This window comes from Didymella exigua (assembly GCF_010094145.1).
Source record: "Didymella exigua CBS 183.55 unplaced genomic scaffold M421scaffold_24, whole genome shotgun sequence".
Lineage (NCBI taxonomy): Eukaryota > Fungi > Ascomycota > Dothideomycetes > Pleosporales > Didymellaceae > Didymella > Didymella exigua.
The window spans coordinates 44,429-71,946 of NW_022984798.1; the positions used below are offsets into that span (position 1 = coordinate 44,429).

Consider the following 27,518-nt stretch of genomic DNA (forward strand, 5'->3'; position numbering starts at 1 on the left):
CATTGTCCCATCAACCAACGCCGCGCTTGCTCGAATAATGCAAAATAATGCGTCTAACGCTCTACCATTACCGTTTCGGTGCATTTATCATGGCAAGTGATGAACACTCGCTCTTCGCGAGGCGCCTAGCGACGCTTCCAGAACCTGACGCCCCGTGCTGGGTGCGCGTTCTCCTTGGGCTCGACAACAGGGTCCGCAGCCCCGTCGGTAACGCCGCGCTGGCCATCCATCGAATACGCCTTCTCATTACCCCTCTTGCGCCCCGTCTTCACATCCCGCCGACTCGCGCAGCAGCAGCACAAGCCCATCTGGACCAGCCACGCAAAGATGGTGAATGCGCTCGCAACCCACATGAACGCGAACATGGTCACGCCGATCTCGGCGCCGATATTCAGCTCTGCCACGCCACCGATAGTGTTGCGGAAGATGATGAACATGACGGTTGCGAGGACCGAGGCGACGGTGACGAAGAGCGCGTTCAGGAAGGCCAGGATCGCAACGGGCAGCGCGAGCCAGCGCGTGAAGACAGAAAGCGGCATGACGAAGATCAGCACGAAGGAGAGGACCGTGCCGGTTAGGAAGAGGCCGAACATCCAGTTCGATACGAGCCTGATAAGGTCGAGGATGTCGTTGATGTCGGCGGGCAGGTTGACTGGGCTTGTTAGATGCGGACGCCTCGAGGGAGGGAGAAGTGCTTACTCGACGCTCCCGCGAGCAGCTCATTACGCAGAATCTCGACGGGGTTGAACCAGTACAGGGTCTCGGGCGGAGAGCAGTAGGTGACGCCCTCGCCCTTGTAGCCCTCGCAGAAGTTCCATAGGCCGACTTGGTAGAAGTCGTGCAGACCGAGTGTTTGCGCAATGGTGTTGATCAGCGCAAAGTTGGGCACGGACGAGGGCACGACATTGCTGAGGTCGAGACGGATAAAGTACCAATCCCTAAGCAGGTGCTTGTTGTACGTGCCGCTGATTTGCAGAAGAATGAGGAATATGACAGCGATGAACAGGAAGAAGGATGTGGTCAGGGCCCAGGTCTTGCGTGTTCGAGTGGCGCGCTTGAGCTGTGGCTTTGTGAGTTCGGGATGGGCACGGCCATGCTCGACGGCTGTGGCAGCCGAGTTCTCAGACCGGCGACGACCGAAGAGACCCATGATGTGCAGGACTCAGCAACGACGTGCAGCAACGGCGATTGCGGTGGATGTGGAAAGCAAAAACTGTTGTTGTAAAACGAAACTGATGTCCTGAATCCTGGATCCGGGGGCTCCCAGCCTCATACGCGCGGTCGTCGGGGCGGTCTCAATTTTTATGGAGATGCACTTAGGCCAGCAAGCTATGACGTGGGTGCCCCTAGGGAAGGCGCAGCGCAACGACGACACGCAAGCCGCTGAGAGGTCGTAGCGACCTCTAGGGACCGGAGCTGCGCCAGCAATTGGTCGACGAGCGCACCGGCGTCCTCAGAAAATAAGCTTGCCGAGCGTCGAGACAGGTTCCAGACTGACGCGTAGAGTTCAACCCGGTGGTGACGTCGGACGTCTTTGTTTTGACCTAAGAAAAGCACAAGTGTGCCGGCTGTGCGTATTGATCCAAGCAGCTTTGCGGTTGCATCGCATCAGATTATCATCTGCTGGCACGGCGACGGCGTGTAACAACATCGCGGGATCTTCGCAAGGACAATGAATGGGAATGCGGATGATCGACGCCGACGATTTCTTAAGGGCAATGTCGTAAGGCTGACGAGGCTTGCGGGATCCTTCGGGTATGCATCGTGAAGAAGCCACAAGCCGCAGACGTCGGCTCGAGCCGAGCATGCCAGGATCGAGTGAGACGAACTATGGTTCTTGGAAATACCCGAACAGTTTTTCAATAATACAGTATGTGGGATTTATGAACAAAGGATACGCATGCTCATCTGCAAGATCAGAATCACGCCATTTACTCTCAGGGCTTACAGTCACGAAGAACGTCCATCTGCAAAGCCTTCATCCCACATCCTTCGACACCACATGCCGCATCTTCGCTGGATTATCAGCGTAGCCCGTCTTTGCTTCGGAAATAAAGGCAATGTTTCACACTCTCTTGAAACCACTTTCGATGAACAGAACATCGCTTCTCTGAAACAGAATCCCACACTCTCTAGCAACGTCCAAGATGTTCTTAAGTTTGCTCTCGTGATGCGCCAGCGTGGAGTACTTAACCCCATTCTCCACAGCCAGGAGACACAATCAATGATACCAGCGTCCAGCAACCCATTCCTTAGCCCATTAGTGCTGCAGAGCAACACGGGTGATACTGCTGCCTCATCCAACCCGGTCGTGTCGCCATGAAAGAATTTTTGATCTGATCACTTGCCCTTCGTCCCAGGCATCGGTTATAAAAACGCCGCTCTCTATCCCATTGACTACCTTGCTGGGGACTACAATCATACGTATTGTTACATAAAAGAGACCGTTGTAGCATGTGATGATGGTATGCGCTTCTTTTCTGTAAGCTCATCGTAGGCGTGCAGATGGTGGAGAATGGGACCGGCATGGCGACAGTTACAAGTCAACGAGGTCAGCGTCCTACAAGGCGATATAGATGATAAGCTTTCGACCCAGGATCATCCCAGAAAAGAGACAGCACAAAGTCAAGTGTCAGAAGACGTCCATGGCTGTGGGAGAACAGCCACGAGGCGAAGAAACGCGCTAAAATCAGGGTCCACGAGGTGGCTTCCCACCAAACATCGTCATAGCATGTGAACACCTCTGAAGCTCAAAACACTGCTGCCTGTCCACAACAGGCCGACCTGCACACATACATCGCAGTCGCTTTACGAGCAAGTACAAAACCCTGCACGTCACCCGCGTCACACACCTGCCAACAGAGTCCTGCGCCCGCCATGGCAACAACGCGCCTCCGCAAAACATTCAACTACCCCGACTCCTCAGACGACGAAGACACGGTCGAAGCTGGTCTAGACGCCGAAGGTACTTGCTCCTCACTCCCACACCCGAGCCCGAGGATCCTGCATAAGAACCCTCCTCTCGCTCCACACAATCACACATCCACTAAACCCCCCACAGACCAAGCCGAAATCCTCAGCTCCCTGCACGCCCAAGACGGCTCCTCGACGCACCTCTACACCTCCCTCCTACTCCTCCTGCCCGCTGCAATCGCGCTGCTCACACTGCCCGGCCTCGTGCACGCATCGACGTTCGCCCCGAGTCTGCTCGCGCTCGCCAGTCTGGCTGCAAGTGCGTATACACTGTACTACCTCCCTCTGCCGCCACGGAGCGTGGGGATCATTGTTGATGGTCAGAGAGTCGGTAAGCGGAATGAGAAGGCGACGGGCAGGTGTAGATTGAACGCTGCGGCTTCGTCAGCGAGGGGGGAGAGGGTGGAAGTGCCGTGGCTGTCAAGTGAGGTGCAGGGGATTCTTGCGCGGTATATCGTGCCGGGGAACGGGGCGGTCTGTAGTATATTGGCGGTCGCAGAGCTGGTTCAGAGGAGAGAGTGGAGGGAGGGCATGATGATTGGGGGTGGGTATCTGCCGGGGCTGGTGCTGACGGTTGTGCTCTGGGCGCGGAGGGAATTGAGGGTTGTGGATATGAGTGAGCTGCAGCAGCTACGGTCTTGATGACAATGGAATCACGACAGCGATGACGACTGCTTTGAAGTGACATGTATTCAAGTGAATGGTATAATGCGTAAGAAAGATGACCTGGAGGTCGAGGTATCGTGCGAAACGCCATACACCTTTTCGGCTTCAAACGTCATATCATAACGAAGTGCTTGCTGATGACTCTGCGTCAGTGACGCGGCCCTTCCCGTCATCGCTGCTGCTCTCCTAAAGCATCATGCTCTTCCTCCGACTTGCTATCCTCTCCGCTCTCAGTGAGCTCGTCGCGCTCGCCTTCTCGGCATCACTCGCTGCTCCATCTTTTGTAGCCGCAGGTACTGCCGCAGATGCCTTCTTTGCATTCAGTCGAGCAGCAGAAGTGCTCTTTGCCAGGCTGATCATGCTGTTAGCCTTGATTGTCCCGTTGCCTGTGCGCTTGTGAAGAACCGAGGCCGACGCATCTGCATTTCCAGGCTCTTCGGTGGCCAATGCAGGCACAGAGGAGTGCCGCCGAGCACTGCGCGCTACTTTGGCAAGGTCGGTGCGTGGGGCTGCAACTTTGGCTGGTGAAAGTTCATTGAAGTCAAAGATGGCGAGGTTGTCTTTCTCGGGTGCTTCTTCCTCTAGGGCGGGCTCGGCCGACTCGACAGGCTCAGACGCGGGCTCATCCGCAGTCTTTCCTACGAAGTTCGAGGAGGCTCTCCGGCTGATCGTGCTGGTTTGCTCAATCAATGCGGCAATGGCTCTCGAGGACGTTGACTTGCTGAAGTCTGCTTGCTCTGGTAGTGTAGCGTTCTCGCGCCTATCGAGTTTCTGGCGTAGTGGACTTCCCGCCTCGGTCTCCTCTTCTCCCTCACGCTTGATCGGTACTCTTCCCGTTGTCAGAGGTGCCAGCTGTATCTCCACACTCGTTCTTCTGTCTGTCTGGGGTACAATAGCGTCAGCCATCTTGCCTTCACGGCGCATCTTCACAGCCAGACTCGGTTCCTTGTAGCTGACTTGTGGGCGTGCTCTTCGTGATGGGCGTCCAGCCTGTCCTGTCTGGTTTCCTGATGTTACATCGCCGGGTGGAGGGGTATCCTTGTTGTCTGCTCGCGATGTCGAGGGTTCTGTGGAGGGTGGAGAGAAAATGGCTTCTGCTGCGGGGGTCTCGGGTGGGAGCGAGTCAAGATTGATCTCTGCAACGACCACGGGCTCGGGTATTGGGAACATAGGAACCTCAGGCGGTGTAACAGTTCTGGTGATGGGAAGACGCTGGCGCCCGCGAGGGTTTGCGCTGGACAGCTTCTTCTTCTCTGGCTTTTCTGGCTTCTCTTTCTCTTTGACAGACGACCGTTGCTTTTTTGGCGATAAGACTGGATCAGTGTTGACAGATTCTGGGTCTGTCAGTTCCATATGTGAACGCAGTGAATAAGTTGCACTTACTGCTACCGAGGACTGGCCGCACAGGTGACGTGGCTCCATGTTCCTCAGAAACTCCGGCTGCCTCCACTTCTTGGGTGATCTTGCGGCTGAAGTTAAAATCCTCGTCCTGGGCCTCTAGCAGATCTTCGTCCTGTTGCACACTGAACTTCCTCTTAGCTCCAGTGCGGGGAAGCTTGCCGGGCTTTTCTTTGGCTTCCTCAGGCGATTCAAACACAGATATGCGGCGGATATTGAGCTTGGGCCCGCTTTCTCGTCGCTTCTTCCGCGTCTCTAAGTTCATCGGTAATGCCGGCTCGTCCACTGCAGGCGCATCGTCAACCCGCGCATCGTCCATTTGCCCATCTGCTTCAGGGTTGGGGTCGAATGCAATAGGTTCCTCTACCTCGAAGCTTGACGTGGGCGGGGGACCAAGGTCGGGCGATTGGCTGTCAGCATCTTCCAGCATGTTCCGGATCTCGTTTGCGTTCATGGTGCGTCGAGAGTAGTCCCGACCCTCGTCGATGGTGGGCATCATCCGGTCCTCCACTTCTTGTATGCACAGTCCACTCCTGAAGTTCCTCTCCTGCGGGCGATGTCTGACCAGCTGGCTTTTGCGCCGTCTCTCGGGCTGCTTTGGTTGGCCTAACGAAGCCACCAAGCTCCCGAGTTCCTGCATCTTAGCCTCCAATTGCGACCTAACGGCATCGATATTCTCGAACGAGGGACTGTTGTTCTGCTTGTCGACTGTATGCTGGAGGTGCATTGCGCGTTCGCGGAGGGCTAAGTTTTCCGCGAGGAGGCGTGAGCAATCGCTTTCGAGGACGCGGATGCGCATGGACTGCTGCGAGTTGATCCTGGCCTTTGTCAGAACTATTCGTCTCTAATACTGCTGTTCATCTGGCGCACTTTGCCAGCTCGCGGTTCTGCCGCACGAAGCGGCGCTTGACGACCTCGATGTTATCGGCCGACAGCTGAGGAGCAACCACCGGCGGCTCATTCAAGCGCGCCATCTGCGCTGGGTAGGTATGCAGAGGCTGATGATAGTCGGTGGGGTTTCGGCGATGGCGACGCGCGACGATCCAGGACGTGTGTCGTTCGTTGTTTCCGTCTGGTCTTCGTCATAGTCGAAAAGCTGCGGGCGTTGTTTACCTAGCAACCGTGAGCTAGCCGTTTGTGTTGACGGCTCCACTTTTGCGACCCTTTCACGACGACACGTGAGGGGTATGCGCACCTTTCGTTTCGCGACGACAGCGATATCAGCCAAACACTTGCATCAGATCTGATTAACATGTCCAATTTCTCTCGTCCGATGCCGTCGCACCTGCGTGGCCAGTCGATGGGTGCGTCGCAGCAGTCGACTTTTCTGCAGCAGAAAATCGCCGACAAGAAGACCGAGCTTGCCAACCTCAAGGACCTGCAGGCGTTGAGTGGAGGATTAGCAGATCAGATGCAGATGCTAGCTGATAAGCTGCAAACACTCTCAGATGGTACAGAAGGTGCGTCGTGTCCTACGAAGTTTCGCGCGGGCGTCGGGCTGTCAAAACACCAAGTTTGGTCGAGTACATAAGCTAACAGCATCTCTTAGCTGTTGCAGCAGTGCTTTCAAACTGGCATAACGTGCTTCGTGCGATCAACATGGCTTCGAGTAAGTGTTTTGCAGCGGTAGTGAAAGTGTGCACGGTCTTACTAGGACAGCGATGCTACCCAAACCCAAGGAAGAAGATGAGGCAGAGACGAAGCAAGAGTTGGAACCTCCTCTACCACAAACCCTTGTCAGGATTCCGACACAACATGCACCCGCTGTGATTGAGCAGGCCAACGCTGGTGCAGCCGCAACAGCCGAGTGAACTTCGGAGGCAGTCGCGAATAAGTTACGAAGTCAAAGAGACTACCAGCCAGACTCGCCATCAAGACGGACTCCATCTCGCACAGTGCGTACGTACGAGTTCGAACCGTAAGCCGCGGAAGTTCACGTCAAATGCAAAAGCATCACGCGATACATTGTCGTCGAAGACCCATCGATATGGCAGCTAGCGCTTGCCCTCACCGACAGAACAATCCGTCTCAAGAGCGAGCGGAGATGACAGGTGAACGCCAGGTGTAGACATTAAGGAGGACAAGATGAACCATATCACCTTATCATGCCTTTCTCTTGTGCGACTGTCGACATGCTTCGAGCTCTGACATCACTTTTCGAGCCTAGCGCGCCAAGCCTCACGCGAGTTCCCTCAAAATTCGAGTTCGACGCGTAATTCCTCTCATCACATATTGTCAACGGTCTCCTATAACCCTAAGGTTATTCCTAAATACATGGAAAATGCCTTAATTCCAGGAGAACCCAGAGAAATTGCACAGCCGTTCTAATCCTGAAGTTCGCTCGCGTCGACTTTCGAGTCGATATTGGAGCTCCGGGTTCGCTTTAGGCCAACATATCTGATACTCTCCGCCAATACATTCTGATTCTTGCCCATGTCGTTGCGCGTCTATAATTACCGCTCGATATGAGCAATATATGCCGCTTAATATGAGCACGGCAGGACGTCTGGTTTCTCGGAGGTGGAGATGTCGCACCTGCCGTTCACCAGAAGAACTCAGGTCGTTGCCTTCAGCTCGAGACTGAACAGCCAATCTGGCCCGCTCTCTCGTCCGTTGGGTTCTCAGAGTGAACGGGCACACAACAGACGAGTGTCGTCGTACGAACCCATCACAACGTTGACAGGCTCGGTAATTGCACGGCCTCACAGATTCCCCGCACTAGTTGCTGTGTGAGACCCCGGAAGAAGCATGAAAAGAACGTCGTGGCAGCACAAGCAGCACAAGGAGCGGCTGATGAGCGGCGGCCCCCAAACTTAACATGACTGCTGGACTGCGATTTGCTGCTTCGAAACGCCTCAAGCAACAATTCGCCAGCCAGTCCATCATCAACTGTAGCGACGCAGATTTCTTCCTGGCTCACGGGCGCGGAGTTCACGCCAAAGTTTAAAGGCTATCGCCACTAGCGGAGCCATCTCGTGTCCCGGATGCGGGAGCGCCAAGAAAGGAGCCTTTTGACCTCGTATCCACTTTGACACGGCACTATTGGTGCAGATGTCTCACAGCTTGGGGTAGCCAGCAGCGTTGGCTCAGGTGGAGTTTATCCAGCGGCCACGAGGCGCGGCGCGCAACGCTCAGGCTGTCAGCGGTGCTCGGAGTCTCGATCTGATCGCTGCGAACGCGCTACGAGTGGCGGAAGAGCATCACGCCGACCGCTAAGGCATCGCTCCATCAGCCCTGCACGACTGGCCTCCACGCTTGTAGATTAAACTGCCGACCGAGGAGCTTCTCCTTTCTGTCACTCTCGATTCTCCACAGGGTGCACCGTATGCCTACCGACCCCAAAGCGTCATGAATGCGTATCATGGCATGTCTTCGACGATGCCTGTTTGTAGCTTTTAGTCTCAGTCTCATCGGATTGTCTTACCAAAAAGACCCCATCGTTGACTTGTAGGTGATCATCTTCCAGTGCTGCATGAGTGGGACCGATCAAGCGTTGCGCCAACACCTCCGAAGCACAAGATGACCCTGGGAACTCTGGTGCGCGCAGCTTGAGCTCGGCGGTCATCTGTGAGGTGCCTGAAGGCCATATACGCGACTATCATCTTGTCTTGTCACGTCTTGTGTGCATGTTGCTGACCTGAAACAGCTGCCGGCGATGGGGTCATTCAACGGCGCAGGTCGACGGGAGGTTATACATTGATGGAGGCATGATTGATTGGAACACGGACAACATCAACTACACAAGTGAGATGCTGCTATTCCCTAGATCCTCTTGTGCTAACTTTACTTTAGATACCGCATTGATCTTCAGCGACCTCAATGCTTCGACGGCGTACGGCCTGCCCTACCAGTACGCAAATCTCTCGAAGCCTGCCGGAATACCGAGTGTCTCTGGCGGTATCCTCTGGCCCGATGAAGTCAACAAATGCTTCTACCAATTCGGTGGAGCGTTCACGAACGGAACTCCGACCAATTTCAGCATGTGGACCTACGACGTACTGCGCAATCAGTGGAATCAGACTGCGAACAAGACATCCGGTATATCCGCTACATCACGAGTAGCTTACGGCGCCGGCGCACACATTGAGGGTCTAGGCCTGGGGTACTACTTCGGAGGTTACAAGAGTAGTCAGACGGACCCACGGTGGACTGGCCCTCAGATTGCTACATCCGGCCTTGTTCGGTTTGACTACAGCACCGGCACCCTGTCCAACAGCAGCGGCCCTAACGACAACGTGGGGAGAGCCGAAGGCCAGATGTTCTACCTACCAGCGTCAGACAATGGTCTGTTAGTGTACCTTGGCGGCATTGAGGACAAGAGTCAGAACGGCACCACAACACCAGTGAGTCGCATTCACCAGGAATTCCGAGACCGAGAGGCATACTGACAAACTACAGGCAAACATGAGTGTATGTCAAGGATCAGTGCTGCCTTAGCATGTTGCGTTGCTAATATGTTGCAGCAAATTCACATATACGACGTCCAGTCATCGAAATGGTATACTCAAACTGCTACTGGCAACATCCCTGAGGCCCGCCGTCAATTCTGTGCAGGTGTTACCTGGGCGGATGACCAGTCTTCGTACAACATGTGAGCTCGCAATGGTCACCGACCAGCTGTCTCTGGCTAATTGTCATTTAGTTACCTGTATGGAGGATTCGGGTTTGAAGGGACACTCGCTTACGATGATGCCTACATCCTTACTATACCATCATTCACGTGGATCAAAGCGTTCCCCACCAAAAACGGCACCGGACAGTGGCCACATGGAGGCTGCACTGCCAACGTTGTCAACAAAGACCAGATGATCATTATCGGGGGTTGGTTTCCAGAAAACGGCCATGATTTCTGCGACTCGCCCGAAGTACAAGGACAGCATGGCATGAATCTAGGTTACAACGGCGAGAAGAAGGCTTTGTGGGACAAGTATGTTCCCGGGCTCTCGACATACGCCGTGCCGACGCCAATTATATCGGTGATTGGAGGAGGGTACGCATTGCCATCCTGAATCGAGAGATCTTCCTGGCTGACAGATCTGCAGACCTACAGGAGGCGCAACCAAAACGGCGCCAGCTTCCTGGGACAATCCCGACCTGGCCGTATATTACACCCTCAAGGCTCCATCTGTCACACGAACGGCAACGCGTGTCCTGCCCTCCAGCACCGGCACTTCTTCTGGGAGTTCGAGCAAGAGCAGCGTGGGCGCAGTCGCAGGTGGTGTCATAGGAGGTCTTGCTGGACTGATCGCCATACTGTGTCTGGTCCTGTGCTGCATGCACCGCAAGAAAGAGACCAAGAAAGAGAAGAAACAACCGCCTACCGAACTGCCCTCTCCAGTCGAATTGGGTGTCACTACGCCGCCACAAGAGATGCCAGTGCCTGGCATGGGCAAGTATATGCCTTTGTATGACCAGCATGAGCAGTACTCGCCATCGCCATACTCTGGGATTACATCCATGCGTTCTCCGCACTCGGCGTATGCGCAACAATCATCGGTCTCTGGATCACCGCCACATATTTCGTCTTATAGCTCCCCTCACGACGCCAATTACGCACAGCCCGCATACCCACCGGCTTTACGTCTTCCATCTCCGTCTTGGGAGCATGCACAGTTCTCAACCATCGACACTCGGTACACACAGCAAAGCCATCCTTTGCCAACGTCGCCCGCCTACCCTTCGTACGCTCCTCCTGCGGAAGCACAGCTATACTACCCACCGCCCCGTGAGGCTGCATATCAGACTCCTGAGGTATCTCCAGCCACTTATAGTGGCTACAAATCTGCTCAGTATCATGATAATGTCGCGTCGCCATTGTCGCCGTCTCCAGTCAGCGCGATGCCAACGCCCACCCAGTTCTATACGCGACCAGCACCATTTCCTAGCAACACGCAGTCGTTCTACGCACAGCCACCGAACGATTACGGAACATATGGAGACGACTCGGAACCTCAAAGGCGGCCGAAGTATGGGCGCTTTGTCGAGGTCGATCATGCATAGATTCACGCGGTACATCACGGCGTTTTGTAGTTTGGTTTGGGCACTATTTCACGGTTTTTTTACGCTATGTCGATCGATACCCAATGCTCTCTCATGATTTGCAGTTACAATCCGCAGTGAAAAGTATTAGTAATACAGTGGAACACGGTGAAATTGAGCGATTTGCGGTGAGGATACGCTTTGCGCGTGGGTCTTTGATCGTTGGCTAGCGCTCTCGGCATGGAGGTCATTGCAGCCCCCGGGCGCGTCTCCTCGTCGTGCTTTTGTACTTTGCCAACCAACGCCAGCCCAACAACAAGCTTGAGACGACAAGCAGCGCGCTGTACCTCCTCGCATTGAACTCACACCACGCTCTCCTCTCCCTGGCTGCCCTCACCTGCCATCACCGGTGCCTGCCCGCAGCCTTGTCCCGTCCGACGTGCCCCACCTCGTCTTCTCGCACCTCTGCAGGCAACCCAACCCACGTGCGCCAGCTGCCCACGCCTGCCACAACAACACACCACACATCCGTCGACCTCTGCAGAGCTTCTTGGGGCCACCGACTCACACGCGCGCCGAACAGGGAGCTGTCCCCACAGCAAAGCCGCCCGCCATGTCCATGTCCATTGAGGAGCTCGACGCCACAGTGCGCGCCTTCTACGAGGGCCGCGGCGACACAGTACGTGACGATGTGGCTTGACGCGGTGCACGCAGCAGAACTGAAGCTAACAACCCTTTCTTCGCAGCAAAAACAAGCTCAGGCGACGCTGAACCAGGTAGGCTAGGCTCTTTCGTCCGCCCTGTAGCTGGCTCGACTGACCATGCCACAGTTCAAAGAGAACCCGGATGCTTGGCTCCTGGTCGATAAGATCCTCTCGGACGCGCAGTATCCCCAAACTAAGTGTGCGTATCCGTCGCTGAAGAAGCGGTAATTGGGCCATGACTGACAGAAACCAGACCTGGGTCTGCAGGTGCTTGACAATGTGATCATGACAAGATGGAAGGTCCTTCCTCGCGACCAGTGTCAGGGTAGGCCGCTCTCTTGCTACTGATTTTGAGCTCTGCTTACAGCGATAGGCATCCGCAACTTCATTGTCAACTTCATCATCCAGCTCTCGAACGATGATGACCGCCGCCGGTCCGAACGCACTCTGCTCAATAAGCTGAACCTCGTCCTTGTCTCCGTCCTGAAGCAGGAGTGGCCCCACAACTGGCCGACATTCATAAACGAGATCATCTCATCGTGTCACAGCGGGTTGGGCATCTGCGAAAATAACATGGTCATCCTGAGATTGCTGTCAGAGGAGGTTTTTGACTACTCCGAGGAGCAGATGACATCGACAAAGCGCAGGGAGCTCAAGCAGAGCATGTGCGACGAGTTCACCTCAATCTACCAGCTGTGCTCTGAGGTCCTGCGCACAGCAACCGAGGCATCTCTCATCAAGGCGACTCTCGAGACGTTACTGCGCTTCCTCAACTGGATCCCTCTGGGCTACATTTTCGAGACACCGCCCAGCGGCCAGAGTCTCATCGAGACTCTGCGCAGCCGTTTCCTTGAGGTCCCTGAGTTCCGCAACATCACATTGAAGTGCTTGACTGAGATCGCAGGCCTTCATACCGAACCCGCTTACGACGATAAGCTCGTCCAGATGTTCACAGAGACGTTGACCGCCATCTCGAAGATCATCCCTCTTTCCCTGGACCTCAAGCAGACCTATGCATCAAGCAACAGCAGGGATCAGGAGTTTGTGCTCAACCTTGCACTGTTCCTGACAAATTTCTTCACATCGCACTTGGCTGTTATCGAGAACCTCATGAACAAGGACTTCCTCACACACGGCCACTTCTACCTCATCCGGATCAGCCAGATCGACGACCGCGAGATTTTCAAGATCTGTCTGGAGTACTGGACTAAGCTGGTGTCTGAGCTCTACGATGAGATGCAGGCGCTCCCGATCACCGACATGAACCCTCTGTTGAACATGGGCATCACCACTGGCAACCGCGACCCTTCGATGATGGCAAACTATCCTCTGCGTAAGAACAAGTATACCGAGATCTTGTCGAACCTGCGTACCGTCATGATTGAGAAGATGGTCAGGCCAGAGGAAGTCCTTATTGTCGAGAACGATGAGGGTGAAATCGTCCGCGAATTTGTCAAGGAGAGCGATACCATCCAGCTCTACAAATCGACTCGCGAGTGCTTGGTCTTCCTAACACATCTGGATGTCAACGACACCGAACAAATTATGTCTGAGAAGCTGGCTCGCCAGGTCGATGGCTCAGAATGGTCATGGGCGAACTGCAACACCCTGTGCTGGGCGATTGGATCAATCTCCGGTGCCATGAACGAGGAAACTGAGAAGCGCTTTCTGGTCACGGTCATTAAGGATCTCCTTGGTCTTACGGAGATGAAGCGAGGTAAGGACAACAAGGCCGTCGTCGCGAGTAACATCATGTACATTGTCGGCCAGTACCCCCGATTCCTCAAGGCCCACTGGAAGTTCTTGAAGACTGTTGTGAACAAGCTTTTTGAGTTCATGCACGAGACACACGAAGGTGTCCAGGACATGGCGTGCGACACATTCATCAAGATTGCCAACAAGTGCCGGCGACACTTCGTTGCGCTCCAGCCGGGCGAGAGTGAGCCGTTCATTGACGAAATCGTACGGAACCTGAGGAAGATCACCGCCGATCTCTCGCCTCAACAAGTCCACACTTTCTACGAGGCTTGCGGTTACATGATCAGCGCACAGGGGCAGAAGGGCATGCAGGAGCGCCTGATCCACGATCTGATGGCCCTCCCCAACTCAGCTGTAAGTACTGTGGTCAAATGCGAAGGCATAAGCTAATTTCATCAACAGTGGGACAACATTATCGCGCAGGCCAACCAGAATCCTGCCTGCTTGCAAGACTCTGAGGTCATCAAGATTGTTGGAAACATCATGAAGACCAACGTTGCGGCTTGCGGCTCGATCGGATCCTACTTCTACCCACAGATCGGGCGGATCTACTTCGACATGCTGACAATGTACCGCGCTAGCTCACAGTTGATTGACGAGGCTGTTCAGCGTGAAGGCAACATTGCGACCAAGATGCCCAAGGTTCGCGGTCTGCGCACCATCAAGAAGGAGATCCTCAAGCTCATCAACACCTACGTTGAGAAGGCCGACGATCTTGAAATGATTCACAACAACATTGTCCCTAAGCTGCTCGAAGCTGTTCTGATCGACTACAAGAACAACGTGCCTGACGCTCGTGAGGCCGAGGTCCTGAATGTTATGACTACAATCATCAACAAGCTACATGTACGTTGGACACCCAGAACGAGCAAACACTTTGTTGGTCTCGCTCAGCCATAGTGGAGTCGGTGCTAATTCTGCATAGAGCATGATGGAAGATCAGATTATCAACATCATGGACAGTGTCTTCGAATGCACGTTGGACATGATTAACAAGGACTTCTCTGAGTACCCAGAGCACCGCGTCGAGTTCTTCAAGCTCCTCCGGACCATTAACCTGCGCTGCTTCCCTGCTCTGCTGCGTCTAGACGCCCGCTCCTTCAAGTTCGTCATCGATTCGTGCATGTGGGCTAGCAAGCACGACAACCGCGAAGTCGAGAGCGCCGGTCTTTCCATGTGCTTCGAGCTTGTCTCCAACATGTCTGAGACCGATGAGCAGACCTGCAACGCCTTCTTCCAGACATTCTTCACCACCATCCTCCAGGATGTGTTCTTCGTTGTCACCGATAGCGATCACAAGGCAGGCTTCAAGTCGCAAGCTATGCTATTGGCTAAGATGTTCTGGCTGGTCGATTCGGATAAGCTGCGAGGCCCCATCTACACTTCGCCAGACATGGCCCCTCCCGGCACACCAAACCGCGAATTCCTGCGGAACTTTGTTGGTAACCTGCTGGCAACCGCCTTCCCCAACCTGCAGACCGCTCAGATCGCGTCATTTATTGACGGACTCTTCGCCACCAACTCGGACCTGAACCGCTTCAAGGTCATCCTCCGTGACTTCCTCATCTCTTTGAAGGAGTTCTCCGGCGACAATGCTGAGCTGTTCGCCGAGGAGCGCGAGCAGGCCGCGAAGCAGGCGAAGGATGAGGAGCGTGAGCGCGCTATGAAGATTGGCGGTCTGCTCAAGCCCTCCGAGATGGACGACGACGAGTTGTGACTTAACATTGAGCTTGATGCCAACATAGCGACGCGCACGCCTTTCGATCGCACTTCCGCCTCGACTCACCCGGCGGACTCGAACGGTGCTGACGACTGGTGGGCAGATACCCTTTGAGCGTCGCGCATGTGAGTTGGATCCGTACTGCATTGGGCGATGCATTGTAGTTGTCGATTCTTCAAGATCTTACCTGATTCCGCGGTCTATACCCATAGACTTCTCTGTTTCTCGTACGGCATGCAGCGGGTGGCGGGTTGGAGGAGGGGTCTTTGTTCGCGTAGATGATAAGAGCATAGGAAGGGAGGGATGTGCAGGGCATTCTAGATATCCTGCCTTGACGGCCACGAGAATAAATATCGATTGCAAATGGAGGACTTTGAGTGAGCTGAAGTGCATCGTGTACACAACGTGAGCAGTGGGGCGGCCTGTCGCCTGTTAGATGCAGTGCGGTACGTGTTCCTGCGACGGAAGCATGTCTACAATTCGAGGCTTGGTGAGCCAATGACAGACGGACAGTGACTCGCCTGTTCGCGCAAGTCATGCGTCTGCATGCAAGCCACGACGAGGCTCTCCACCGTGGGTCTTTCTTGTGCATTCAGCGTCATCGCATACACGATAACGTACCGGCTGGTTCCAGATCGGGGCCATGTTAACGGCACAGCGTCTGAAATGCCCCATCAGACTAGCACAGGTAATGCAGTCGCGGTGGGCTGGGCTGTCTTGCGCGACTGCTGCTATCTGATGTCGTGCGTTGCGCTTATCTCATGCTTCCGGCGCTCGGAAATAAGGCCTGGCTAATAGCAGCGCAGGAGGCTAATGGTCTGCTAGCTCTTAAAGTTTGCAGGCGCTTGGAGATTGTTCAGTAAGAGATAGTATTCTTTTTCTATGTATGTCTATAACTACTAAGATAGCTTATTAAAATGCCTGCAAAATCGTAATAGATTAACCTTAGACGCTCTGCTAACCCTCTGCATAGGCAAGTGCTGATACACCCTAAAGTAGCGAGCGTTGTGAGTTAACTATCTCCAGAGAGCTTAATTTATGAGACAACATTGCGCCGGCTGCAGTTCCACTTTCAGTCTTGGCGATGCTCCTTTGAGCAGGTCGCATTATGTAATCGCTTAGAAGAGTGCTCCAGGGCAGGTGAAGAAATCGACGTCTCCGAAAGGACCACAGGTCGGTCTCACCTATACATTTGTACTGCAGCAGCTTCGCTTCGAGCCAGCCGAACCATACAAGCAGGACCCCTGTCCCTGCCGGTGGATTCCTTCTGTCGAACGATCGCTTTGGCTCAGTCTGGCAGCTCTCACCACGCACGGGGTCCCAGCGCGCGCTCTCATTGGCCGTCTGCAGCAACCGTTCAATGACTGTGTGAAAAGCATCTCAGCGGCCAGCGTGCACAACCTCGTGGCCCTCTTATAATGTACCATCGGCATTTTAGCAGCGCCTGGCCCCCCATTCGCTGAGCGCTCATATCCCGCTAGTCCAGGTGCCACCAGCACCACGCGAGCCTTTGCATCTGCAGCGCGCCGTCCGACTACTGCTAAGGCGGCACCCTGCTGCAAGCTTGGAGTGACTTCACTTCTTGAAACTTCTACCAACACAGCACGACCGCCGTCTATAAGGCGCCCCAGGGGCCTCGCCGTGCTCACCGCGAGTTCTTTGCCTTTATCCGTCCGCGCTGCCGCATGGGCGTCTGCCGACACCCGTTTCCTCACACGTTTGCTCGTTACTCCCCCTGTATGGGCAGATCTGCACGCAGACCCATAACCAGGATTTACTCGCTTGTGCAGTACTCGCGCATCGCCGTTGAGGCTCCGGAAGCACCGCTGCTCCATTATCTCAGTCCGTCACCAACATGTATGTCGTGCCCCTCGTATGGAGACCCTTCAGCTGCGCCCCCGTGGCGTTGTGAAGAAGACTGCATCGAGCACCAGCTTGGCCTCGAAAGATGAGACTACTGACTCGGCTCGCTTTTCTAGGAAGTTCGGCAAGCATATCCAGAAGCGGCAGCTGGAGATTCCGGAGTACGCTGCGAGTTTTGTCGACTACAAGGCTCTGAAGAAGGTGAATTCGACCCCGGAGGCCAAGTCTAGTATGTGTGCTGATGTGTCTGCAGCTCATAAAGAAGCTCAGTAGCACGCCGGTGATTCCTCCACTAGGCGAGAGCAGTTATGGCCATGAAACCCTAGATCCGCAGACCTCTCTGCAGGCCAACAAGGCCACATTTTTCTTTCGAGTGGTATGCATATGCTGTGTCTTCCAGCTTGAAATCTTGCTCATAGTATCAGGAACGAGAACTGGAGAAGGTCAACAAATTCTACCTCCAGAAGGAAGCAGAGCTTCGTCTGCGACTAGCCACGCTCCTGGACAAGAAGAGGGTCATGCAGCAGCATCCGCAGTCAGTGTCCAAGACGTCTTCACGGTACATTGCGCTCGAAGAAGGTCTAAAGCAGTTTAGCACAGATCTCAACAAGCTCGAGGTGATTGGTCTTTGAACTTTTTGGCTATGGAGCTAACCGATACTAGCAATTTGTAGAAGTGAACGAGACTGCGTTCTCAAAGATTCTGAAGAAGGTTCGCATTCCTTTTGCTCCAAACGTCTGAATCTCAGCTAACGTTCACAGTGGGACAAAACATCAAAGGTATGATGTCGTGCTTAACACATTGATCTGTGTTGCTGACCAGTTGTAGTCGCGGGAAAAGCAGCTCTACCTTTCAAGAGCAGTCGAAGTCCAGCCATGCTTCAACCGCGAAGTCATCAGCACTCTCTCTGACCAAGCGACACAAGCGCTTCTTGACTTCTCTGGATGGGCAGAGGGTGAAGGAGTGCAAGCACCGCAACCGACCGCAGAGCCTAGGATATTCGAACCTCTGATCGAAGCGAACCTCGAGCTCGATAACCAGTTCATTCAGGCAATCAATATCTCGAACACCTCGAAAATTCAAGAATGTCTCACGCGGCTATCAAATCTTCCCGATGCCAGAGAGCACATCTCGCGCGCTTTTCTCAGCACGGTTGCAGAGGCGCCAGAAGAAGCCTTGAAGATCGTGCTCGACTCGAATCAAGTCAATCTGGAGCAAGAGGATGAAATCAATGAGCGCAACTGCCTACATAAGGCTGCCATCAGTGGACGACTGGAAATCGTGCGGCTTGGACTTTCGAGTAACGTCTCACCACACGCAACAGATGTGTACGGACGGATACCGTTACACTACGCTTCGATGCATGGTTATGTCGAGCTAGTCCAGGCCTTGATCGACGCCGCACCAGACACAGTGAACTTTCGCGACCAGGACAGCTTCACACCCCTTATTCACGCGATCGTGCGCTCGCAACTACCGTGCGTGCAGATACTCCTGGCGAGAGGCGCCGATATGAGCCGCATCGGACCAGGCGAGCATATTCCGCTGAATCTCTGCTGCCAGTACGCCTCGCTGGAGATCATGGAGCTCCTCCTCCAAAGGTCAGCGGAGATGCTTCCAGACGCGGAAGGCTTGTACCCTCAGCATCTGGTAGCTCGATCCGGGAAAACACCACAGATGCTGCTTCTGCTTCAGAAGTATGGCGCTGACCTCGATCAACCAGACAAACTCTACCAGTGGACCCCGCTGTTCCATGCAGCAAGCGAAGGGCATGTGGAGTGCCTGGAAACACTTCTTGAGTGTCGGGTTGATGTCGATGTTGTCGATGAGAAGAGCCTGTCTGCCATGTACTATGCCACGTGGGAAGGACACCTCGAGTGCATGAAATTGCTTGCTCAGGTGGGCCGTGGAGTGGGCTTGAAGACACAAAACCAGGTGTCGCCGCGGATAAACACGCTGCAGCCGATGTCGAGCACGGCGCCAGGGCCGATGGAAATGGATCTCGGCGATCCAGATGGTATTCCCGAGTTCATCCTTCCGCCGCCTATAATACCGTTCCGCAGGTATGGTCACAACTTCCTCGATACGAAAACGTTCGTGGTGATCAGCTTCGAGAAGGTTGGGAAAGATGCTATTCGGTTCTACAACGATCAGAAGTACCCAGCGGCAAGACTCACAATATCGTCCAAGAGCTCGGATCTCATACCTAGGAACATACTGCTACCGGTCCAGGACGAGTTCAAGGTCATCTCGTTCCAGATTGAGAACCTGGAAGCTTTCTCTATTGACTTCGACGTGTATCCCACCATCGGCTCGAAGGTCATTGCCCGTAGTGTGGCATCGCGCAAGGTCTTTACAGAACGGTCGAAGAGCGCAGGGAGATGGCATCTAGAGCTTTTCGACCCGCGGCTACGCGCCATCGGCCAGATCGCCTTTGACTTCCAGGTCGTCAAGCCCTTCCACGGCATACCGCTCGAAATCACACACTTCGCCACCTACTGGAAAGCTACAAGTCAAGACGATAACCAGCCTCACACCCTAATCACTGGCTCGAGCTTGTCCGGAGAGTACGTTCGTCTTTTTGTGCAACTTACTGCCGACGGCATTCCGGTGCTGTACCCGAGATGGAAGATCAACCATGCTGGTCTCGAGGTGCCAGTCAACATCCTCACATACGCACAACTCGCAGCCATAGGCGCGCAGCAAAGCGCAACGACGGCAACGCAGCTCTCGAGCCTGAAGAACGCCACCTCGAACGACATGTCGCATATCTACCAGGCGCTCGCATCGTCCTTCATCACACTGAACGAGGCACTGTCGTTGCTTCCAGCTCACATCCACGTCGAATTGCACGTGCTGTTCCCGTCAAGAGTGGACGAAGAGCGCCTCAGGCTAGGACCCACGCACGACATGAACGAATTCGCCGACAGGATCCTCTCGGTCGTGTTCGGGCATGCGCGCGCGCTTAGAGAGCAAGGCGCAGGCGAGATTGATGGCACACTGCGCAGCGTAGTGTTTACCTCGTTCAACCAGGACATCTGCACCGTGATCAACTGGAAGCAGCCAAACTGTACGTACACGAGCGATTCTGAAACTCGGAGCCCGTGATCACTGGCTAACACATGTAACAGACCCCGTCTTCCTCTGCAACGAGCTCGGCGCGGACGACTCGACGGCCTCGGCCGCCGCCGGCCGGCACGCCGTGCAGTCCTCAGGGCGGACCACCATCTCGGTCAAAGAAGCGGTGCAGATCGCACGGGACAATAACTTCATGGGCCTCATCTGCAGCTCCCGGCTGCTCGACCTGGCGCCGGCGCTCATCGAGAGCATCAAGACTGCGGGGTTGGTGCTGGTCAGCGACATCACAGACAGCGTGGCGGACAACGGGGTTGGGCTGCAGGTTGCGCAGCCCCGGAGGTATCGCACGCCGGATGGGGTGGATGGGTTTCTGCGGGGCAATGGCGTGCTGTGTTTTAACGAGACGGTGGATATGTAGGACTACATGGTCAGGAAGGATTCACACGCCTGGAGCCTGAATCATGGAGACGAATTGACAAGGAAAGAGGATCCGGAGGAGGAGCAAAAGCAGCATGTCACGCGGGATGAGACAAAACTTGCATGTTAGAGGAAGGCGGTCATTGTTTTCGAGGGCATTACTAGGGTAGACTGGGCGCATCAAGTCGACGCACACATGCATTAATACATGGTGGACTGGTGTCGAAGCCTCAATCCCAATGTGAACCATCGGTCCGCGTGAAAGGCATGCGAGCATGCACGTCGTGCGCCACATCCGCGGCATCACATCCCGAAGCGTGATAGCGGCTCGACTCGAAAACGCCGGCTCTACGACATCACCATCGTGCGCCAATCTTGTCTTTCCAGTCGAGCGTTCCAGCGCCCTGTCTCCTCCGCTCTCCGCTCTCCGCTCTCCGTTCTCCGCTCTCCGCTCTCCAACTATACAATGCCCGCGTAATGTCTGCGTCTCTCCTCTCCACGACCCTCCGCGGCGCGCCCCGAGCCCGCCCGCTCCCACAGTGGACGTGCCGCTCGTGTGCGCTCGCGCAGCGCACTGGCTTCGCTTCCACGGCGCGCCGACTCACCACCGGCACCGCTGCTCTCCCCGCGAGTCGAGCCCGCACGGGCAGAATCACCGCGAGCACAACGGCCACGACGCCCCCACAGCCGCCGTCCAAGAATTCCAGGAACGGGCGCAGGAGGCGCGGACTGCTTGTCGTCGGCGCGGGCATCGGGCTCGCTGCACTGCTGGTCGCCGTCAACGAGGATGCGAGGCATGCGGCCGGGGCGGCGCAGAGGACGGGGCGGGTTGCGCGGACGCTGGCGTTGAATATCATGGAGTGAGTTACTGTGCTTGTTATTTACGGTGCTTGTTATTTACGGTGCTTGTCATTTACGGTGCTTGTCATTTACGGTGCTTGTTGTCAACGGTGCTTGTTATTTACGGTGCTTGTTGTCAACGGTGCTTGTTATTTACGGTGCTTGTTATTTACGGTGCTTGTTATTCACGGTGCTTGTTATTTGCGGTGCTTGTTAACGCTGCTTGTTATTTACGCTGCTTGTTATTTACGCTGCTCGCCCGCCCAGTGACTGACGACCGTCCAGCTACCGCAGCACGCTCAAACGCTCGGCCGACGCCGACTACGACGAGCAGCTCAAAGCATGCCATCTGCGCTGCGCCAAACGCACGCTCGGCACGCTCGAGCGCAACGGCTCCATCTTCATCAAGCTGGGCCAGCACCTCAGCTCGATGAACTACCTGCTGCCCAACGAGTGGTGCGACACGTTCATCCCGCTGCAGGACCAATGCCCCGTCTCGTCCTTTTCGTCAATCGAGGACATGGTGCTCAAAGACACGGGCCGCCCGCTCAGCGCCTACTTCTCGTCGTTTGACGAAACCCCCATCGGCGCGGCGAGCCTGGCCCAAGTCCACCGCGCCGTCACGGTCGACGGCCAAAAGGTCGCGGTCAAGGTGCAGCACCCGGCGCTCGACGAGTGGGCCAAGCTCGACCTCGCCCTCACCAGCTTCACCTTCCGCACGCTCAAGCGCTGGTTCCCCGAGTACGACCTCACGTGGCTGAGCGAGGAGATGCAGGCCAGTCTGCCGCAGGAGCTGGACTTTGCCCTCGAGGGCCGCAACGCGACGCGGGCGCGGGCGTACTTCTCGCACGTGCCCAGCAGCCCCGTCGTGATCCCGCAGGTCATGTGGGCGAAGCGCAGGATCCTGGTCATGGACTTCATCTCGGGCGCGCGGCCAGACGACCTGCAGTACCTCGACTCGCACGGAATCGACCGCGACGAGGTCAGCGCGGCGCTGGCGCGCATCTTCAACGAGATGATCTTCGGCAAGGACGCGCCGCTGCACTGCGACCCGCACGGCGGCAACATTGCGGTCCGGCACAACCCGCGCGCGTGGGGGCGCAACTTTGACGTGGTCCTGTACGACCACGGGCTGTACCGCGACATCCCCATGGCGCTGCGGCGCGGGTACGCGAAGCTGTGGCTCGCGGTGCTGGACGGCGACGAGGCGGGCATGCGGCGGTACGCGTTCGAGACGGCGGGGATCGGGGAGGAGCACTTCCCGCTGTTCGCGTCTGCCATCACGGGGCGCGACTACACGGTGCTCACGCAGAAGCACGGCAGCGGCGGGGTGGCGAGCAGCAGGACCAGCGAGGAGAAGAAGGTCATTGGCGACGCGCTCGGTGACGGGCTGCTGGAGAACCTGATCCAGCTGCTCGGCCAGGTGCCGCGGGTCATCCTGCTCATCCTCAAGACGAACGATCTGAGTGAGTGCTACTCCACCCCACCCTGACCACGCGACATTTCAGCTGACAGCGAACAGCGCGCAGCCTCGACGAAGGGCTGCACACCAAGCAGGGCCCGCTGCGCACCTTTCTCATCCTCGCGCGCTACGCCAGCCGCACCGTGTACGAGGAGAGTGTGGAGAGCATCAGTCGACGCGGCAGTCTTCTCTGGCCGGGCAACCTGCTCGCGTGGCTGTTTGCGTGGAGCCGGCATTTCAGGGTCGAGGTCAAGCTCGGCGCTTACGAGTCGTGGCTGAGGGTCAGAGCTGGGCTGGGGATGCGGAGCGTTGGTGTTGCAAACTCGTTCAGGGAGTAGGGGGGTTGGATGTGGGGATGGACTGTGAATTCTTTTCCTGTGGGGATGGATTGCGAGCTCTTTCCTGGACTAGGAGTGGATGTGGGGGAGGATGTGGGGGAGGAGGTGCGAGGAGATGCACAAGGAGATGCACGAGGAGATGCACGAGGAGATGCACGAGGAGATGGGATGGTGCCGCAACCCCAGGTCTTAGACTGGAGAAGTGCATGTAGACCTGCATGTAGATCTGCATGTAGACCATGTAGACCTGCATGTAGACCATGTAGACCATGTAGACCACGTAGACCATGTAGACCATGTAGACCCACGCCCAAGACCATTCAGACCCACGCCCAAGACCATTCACCGCACGGCATACAGTGCATGCAGACTCGAGTCCACAAAAGAGCCTTTGAAGCCTTGTTCTTGGCCGGGTGGCTCAGTCTCACTGCGCAGGCGTCGGGCTGCTGGGCAGTCTTGGTCGAGCCTCATGTGTGAATCACGCTCTCGTGTTGAGACGGATGCGCGCGCAGCAGACGCCACTGTTTACTTCTGGGCGTTTGACGACGCGTTTGCAGTGTGTTTGGCGCTGCACAAGGCCGCAGAAGCGCACGTCGAGGGCGAGAGGGCGACAAGACGAATGTCGGCTGGGCGAGGTCCAGCAGGGCGCCCACCACGTTCCAGCTGGATTCTCGCCGGCCTCACGGCCAGTCTCGAAGCCGCAGGACGTGCTGCGAGACGACGAGAGGCTGACTCGGGCGGGGCAGCTGGCTGCCAGCTGCCAGCTGCCAGCTGCCAAGGAAAACGATGCCCCCAAGCGCGACGGCCGTCAGCGTCCTGCCCGTGGCACAGCGGTGGCGGCGCCCTGCTCAGTCCGAACCGCGCGTGCTCAGCCACTACCGTTCTCCCTCCTCCAGCAACCCTCGCCCGCCGACGAGACCTGCGCTGATCGCCGACCCGCACAGCGGCTCTTCGTCGCACAGAGCACCCGGCCACCAGCATCGACGAGCACTCGGCCACCCGCATCGACGAGCACCCGACCACCGCATCGACGAGCAGCCGCCGTCTGCCCGCGCGCCATCATGGACGGAGCCGGCCAGGCCAACCTGCGCATCACCAGTGCGTGCGCCGCGACCTCCAGCGGACACGGCAAAGCTGACAGCCTGCAGTCATCGCCGCCGACGGCCTCTACAAGCGCGATGTCTTCCGTGCGTGCCCTCGCTGCCTCTGCCTGTCTCTCTGCCTCTCTCTCTGCCTCTCTCTCTGCCTGTCTCTCTGCCTGTCTCTCTGGCTGTCTCTCTCTGGCTGTCTCTCCCTGCCTGTCTCTCTGGCTGCCCGCCCGCCTGCCCGCCGACTGACCCGCGGTGCCGCCGACTGACGCAATGCAGGCTTCCCGGACCCCTTCGCCGTGGCCACGGTCAATGGCGAGCAGACGCGCACCACGAGCGTCATCAAGAAGACGCTGAACCCCTACTGGAATGAGAGCTTCGACATGTACGTTGCCCGCCCCCGCCTGCCGCCGACGCTGACCCCTGCCGCAGGCGCGTGAACGAGGAGAGCATGCTCGCCGTGCAAATCTTCGACCAGAAGAAGTTCAAGAAGAAGGACCAGGGCTTCCTCGGCGTCATCAACGTCCGCATCGGCTCTGTCATCGACCTCGATGCGGGCGGCGACGGTACGCGCTCGCCAGCAGCCTGCCCGGAGAAGACGCGCTGACGTGTCCAGAAATGCTGACCCGCGACCTGAAGAAGTCCAACGACAACATGGTCGTGCACGGCAAGCTGATTCTGAACCTCTCCACGAACCTGCAGGCGCCCATCAGCAACCAGCCCGGCGCTGCAGCGTCCCGCCCCGCGCCCCCGGCCCACCCCTCGGCCAACGGCGCCGCCTCGACCCCGCACCAGTCGGCGCAGTCGCTCAACCCCAACGCGTACCCCGGCCAGCGCCCGTCGTCGACGGGCCAGCGACCGCCGTCGACGACGCAGCCGTCGGCGCAGCGGCCCGGCCCAGCGGGGGGCCCCGCCGGCCCGCCCACGACGGCGCCGCCCGCCTCGACCAACGGCGCGCCCGCCGCCGGGCAGAGCCAGAACCCCGGGTACAGTGCCTTTGAAGATGCACAGGGGAGGCTGCCCAACGGCTGGGAGCGCCGCGAGGACCACTTGGGCCGCACCTACTACGTCGATCACAACACGAGGCAGACGACCTGGATTCGGCCCGGTGCGGGCTTCAACGAGACGGACAACCGCAATGCCGTGGCCGCGTCGACGCAGCAGGAGCGTGTCCGCCACCAGAACCGCATGCTGCCCGAGGACCGCACCGGCGCCAACTCTCCCACGCTCGCCGAGCGCCAGCCTTCGCCTCCCAGCGCCGGCGCGGGTGCCGCCAACGCTGCGAGCATGATGGCCACGGGCGCCACCACCGCCGGGACAGGCGAGCTGCCGTCGGGCTGGGAGCAGCGACACACGCCCGAGGGACGGCCGTACTTTGTCGACCACAACACCCGCACAACCACCTGGGTCGACCCCCGCCGACAGCAGTACATTCGCATGTACGGCGGCCAGGCGGCCAACGGAAGCACCATCCAGCAGCAGCCCGTCTCCCAGCTCGGGCCGCTGCCGTCCGGATGGGAAATGCGCCTCACCAACACGGCACGGGTGTACTTTGTCGACCACAACACCAAGACCACCACCTGGGACGACCCGCGATTGCCGTCCTCCCTGGACCAGAACGTACCGCAGTACAAGCGTGATTTCCGCCGCAAGCTCATCTACTTCCGTTCGCAGCCCGCGCTGCGCATCGTGAGCGGGCAGTGCCACGTCAAGGTCCGGCGAACGCACATTTTTGAGGACTCGTACCACGAGATTATGCGCCAATCCGCTGCGGACCTGAAGAAGCGTCTGATGATCAAGTTTGACGGAGAGGACGGCCTGGACTACGGAGGTCTGTCCCGTGAATTCTTCTTCCTGCTCTCCCACGAGATGTTCAACCCCTTTTACTGCCTGTTTGAATACTCGGCGCACGACAACTACACGCTGCAGATCAACCCCCACTCCGGCATCAACCCGGAGCACCTGAACTACTTCAAGTTCATCGGACGTGTTGTTGGCCTGGCCATTTTCCACCGTCGCTTCCTGGATGCCTTCTTCATCGGCGCCTTCTACAAGATGATCCTCCGGAAGAAGGTCGCGCTGCAGGACATGGAGGGTGTCGACGCCGACTTCCACCGCAACCTGGAATGGATGTTGAACAACGACATCACCGACGCGCTCGAGCTCACTTTTGCGACCGACGACGAGAGGTTTGGCGAGACTGTCAGCATCGAGCTGAAGCCGGGCGGCGACGACATTGACGTCACAAACGAGAACAAGCACGAATACGTCGAGTGAGTACCCTGCCGCTGCACGGCGCTCGAATGCTGACCCTTGCAGATTGATTACAGAATGGCGCATCCAGAAACGAGTCGAGGAGCAGTTCAGCGCCTTCCTCAGCGGGTTCCACGAGCTCATTCCCCCGGATCTGGTCAATGTGTTTGACGAGCGCGAGCTGGAGCTGCTCATTGGCGGCATCGCTGACATTGACGTCGAGGACTGGAAGAAGCACACCGACTACCGCGGGTACACGGAGAACGACGAGGTCATCCAGAACTTCTGGAAGTGCATTCGCGGCTGGGACGCTGAGCAAAAGTCGCGTCTGCTGCAGTTCGCCACCGGTACCTCGCGCATCCCCGTCAACGGCTTCAAGGACCTGCAGGGTTCGGACGGGCCCAGGAGGTTTACGATTGAAAAGGCTGGAGAGCCCAACCAGCTGCCCAAGTCGCACACATGGTACGTCCCCCTTTATGTCTTTTTTCCTTTTGTCTTTTTTCCCTTACCTCTTTACACCCTCATTTCTTTACACCCTCATATCTTTCCACCCTCCGCGTCTTTCCACCCTCACCTCTTTCCCCCCTCATGTCTTTCCACCCTCACCTCTTTCCCCCTCCACGTCTTTCCACCCTCATGTCTTTCCACCCTCACCTCTTTCCACCCTCACCTCTTTCCACCCTCACCTCTTTCCACCCTCACGTCTTTCCACCCTCGCGTCTTTCCACCCTCGCGTCTTTCCACCCTCGCGTCTTTCCACCCTCGCGTCTTGTATTCGAGTACTGACCTGGTTCAGTTTCAACCGTCTTGACCTGCCCGGTTACAAGACCTTTGAGGCGCTCAACCAGAAGCTCACGATTGCCGTCGAGGAGACTGTTGGTTTCGGACAGGAGTAGACGGGGCTGCGAGAGCATCCGTGTATAAAACGAGGAGCGACAGAGAGCTCCGGCACGCCATACATATTCTTCCTCCCTTGGCATG

The 27,518-nt window shown here is 56.7% G+C and overlaps 8 protein-coding genes across 8 annotated transcripts; 6 read left to right on the top strand and 2 right to left on the bottom strand.

Moving 5' to 3' along the window:
* Positions 1 to 125: 125 nt before the first annotated feature.
* On the bottom strand, positions 126 to 1,150 carry M421DRAFT_94171 (uncharacterized protein; the record flags this gene model as incomplete). Its single annotated transcript, XM_033598178.1, has 2 exons — positions 126 to 652; positions 700 to 1,150. 2 exons carry the CDS (start codon positions 1,148 to 1,150, stop codon positions 126 to 128), a joined length of 978 nt encoding a protein of 325 aa, XP_033446280.1.
* A 1,727-nt stretch (positions 1,151 to 2,877) lies between these two features.
* Positions 2,878 to 3,615, top strand: M421DRAFT_94172 (uncharacterized protein; the record flags this gene model as incomplete). Its single annotated transcript, XM_033598179.1, has 2 exons — positions 2,878 to 2,965; positions 3,062 to 3,615. The coding sequence occupies 2 exons, from the start codon at positions 2,878 to 2,880 to the stop codon at positions 3,613 to 3,615; spliced, it is 642 nt and encodes a 213-aa protein (XP_033446281.1).
* A 210-nt stretch (positions 3,616 to 3,825) lies between these two features.
* M421DRAFT_68469 (uncharacterized protein) lies at positions 3,826 to 6,011 on the bottom strand (the record flags this gene model as incomplete). Its single annotated transcript, XM_033596520.1, has 3 exons — positions 3,826 to 4,973; positions 5,023 to 5,855; positions 5,908 to 6,011. 3 exons carry the CDS (start codon positions 6,009 to 6,011, stop codon positions 3,826 to 3,828), a joined length of 2,085 nt encoding a protein of 694 aa, XP_033446282.1.
* A 299-nt stretch (positions 6,012 to 6,310) lies between these two features.
* On the top strand, positions 6,311 to 6,848 carry M421DRAFT_94174 (uncharacterized protein; the record flags this gene model as incomplete). The annotated part of the gene is made up of 3 exons (XM_033598180.1): positions 6,311 to 6,497; positions 6,587 to 6,646; positions 6,697 to 6,848. 3 exons carry the CDS (start codon positions 6,311 to 6,313, stop codon positions 6,846 to 6,848), a joined length of 399 nt encoding a protein of 132 aa, XP_033446283.1.
* Positions 6,849 to 8,389: 1,541 nt separating this feature from the next.
* M421DRAFT_102671 (uncharacterized protein) lies at positions 8,390 to 11,037 on the top strand (the record flags this gene model as incomplete). Its single annotated transcript, XM_033586813.1, has 6 exons — positions 8,390 to 8,484; positions 8,684 to 8,781; positions 8,830 to 9,380; positions 9,501 to 9,628; positions 9,680 to 10,027; positions 10,080 to 11,037. The coding sequence occupies 6 exons, from the start codon at positions 8,390 to 8,392 to the stop codon at positions 11,035 to 11,037; spliced, it is 2,178 nt and encodes a 725-aa protein (XP_033446284.1).
* A 270-nt stretch (positions 11,038 to 11,307) lies between these two features.
* Positions 11,308 to 15,581, top strand: M421DRAFT_423037 (exportin-1). The gene is made up of 7 exons (XM_033593340.1): positions 11,308 to 11,695; positions 11,763 to 11,792; positions 11,847 to 11,919; positions 11,974 to 12,045; positions 12,094 to 13,832; positions 13,881 to 14,324; positions 14,404 to 15,581. The coding sequence occupies exons 1-7, from the start codon at positions 11,630 to 11,632 to the stop codon at positions 15,193 to 15,195; spliced, it is 3,216 nt and encodes a 1,071-aa protein (XP_033446285.1). The 5' UTR covers positions 11,308 to 11,629; the 3' UTR covers positions 15,196 to 15,581.
* Positions 15,582 to 17,073: 1,492 nt separating this feature from the next.
* M421DRAFT_68511 (uncharacterized protein) lies at positions 17,074 to 23,196 on the top strand (the record flags this gene model as incomplete). The annotated part of the gene is made up of 10 exons (XM_033596525.1): positions 17,074 to 17,262; positions 17,315 to 17,437; positions 17,487 to 17,678; positions 17,725 to 17,772; positions 17,823 to 17,840; positions 17,890 to 20,131; positions 20,193 to 20,524; positions 21,127 to 21,416; positions 21,682 to 22,862; positions 22,919 to 23,196. 10 exons carry the CDS (start codon positions 17,074 to 17,076, stop codon positions 23,194 to 23,196), a joined length of 4,893 nt encoding a protein of 1,630 aa, XP_033446286.1.
* Positions 23,197 to 24,257: 1,061 nt separating this feature from the next.
* Positions 24,258 to 27,433, top strand: M421DRAFT_68418 (E3 ubiquitin-protein ligase NEDD4; the record flags this gene model as incomplete). The annotated part of the gene is made up of 7 exons (XM_033596514.1): positions 24,258 to 24,294; positions 24,345 to 24,383; positions 24,564 to 24,669; positions 24,717 to 24,850; positions 24,901 to 26,557; positions 26,604 to 26,999; positions 27,334 to 27,433. The coding sequence occupies 7 exons, from the start codon at positions 24,258 to 24,260 to the stop codon at positions 27,431 to 27,433; spliced, it is 2,469 nt and encodes an 822-aa protein (XP_033446287.1).
* Between the last annotated feature and the right edge of the window lie 85 nt (positions 27,434 to 27,518).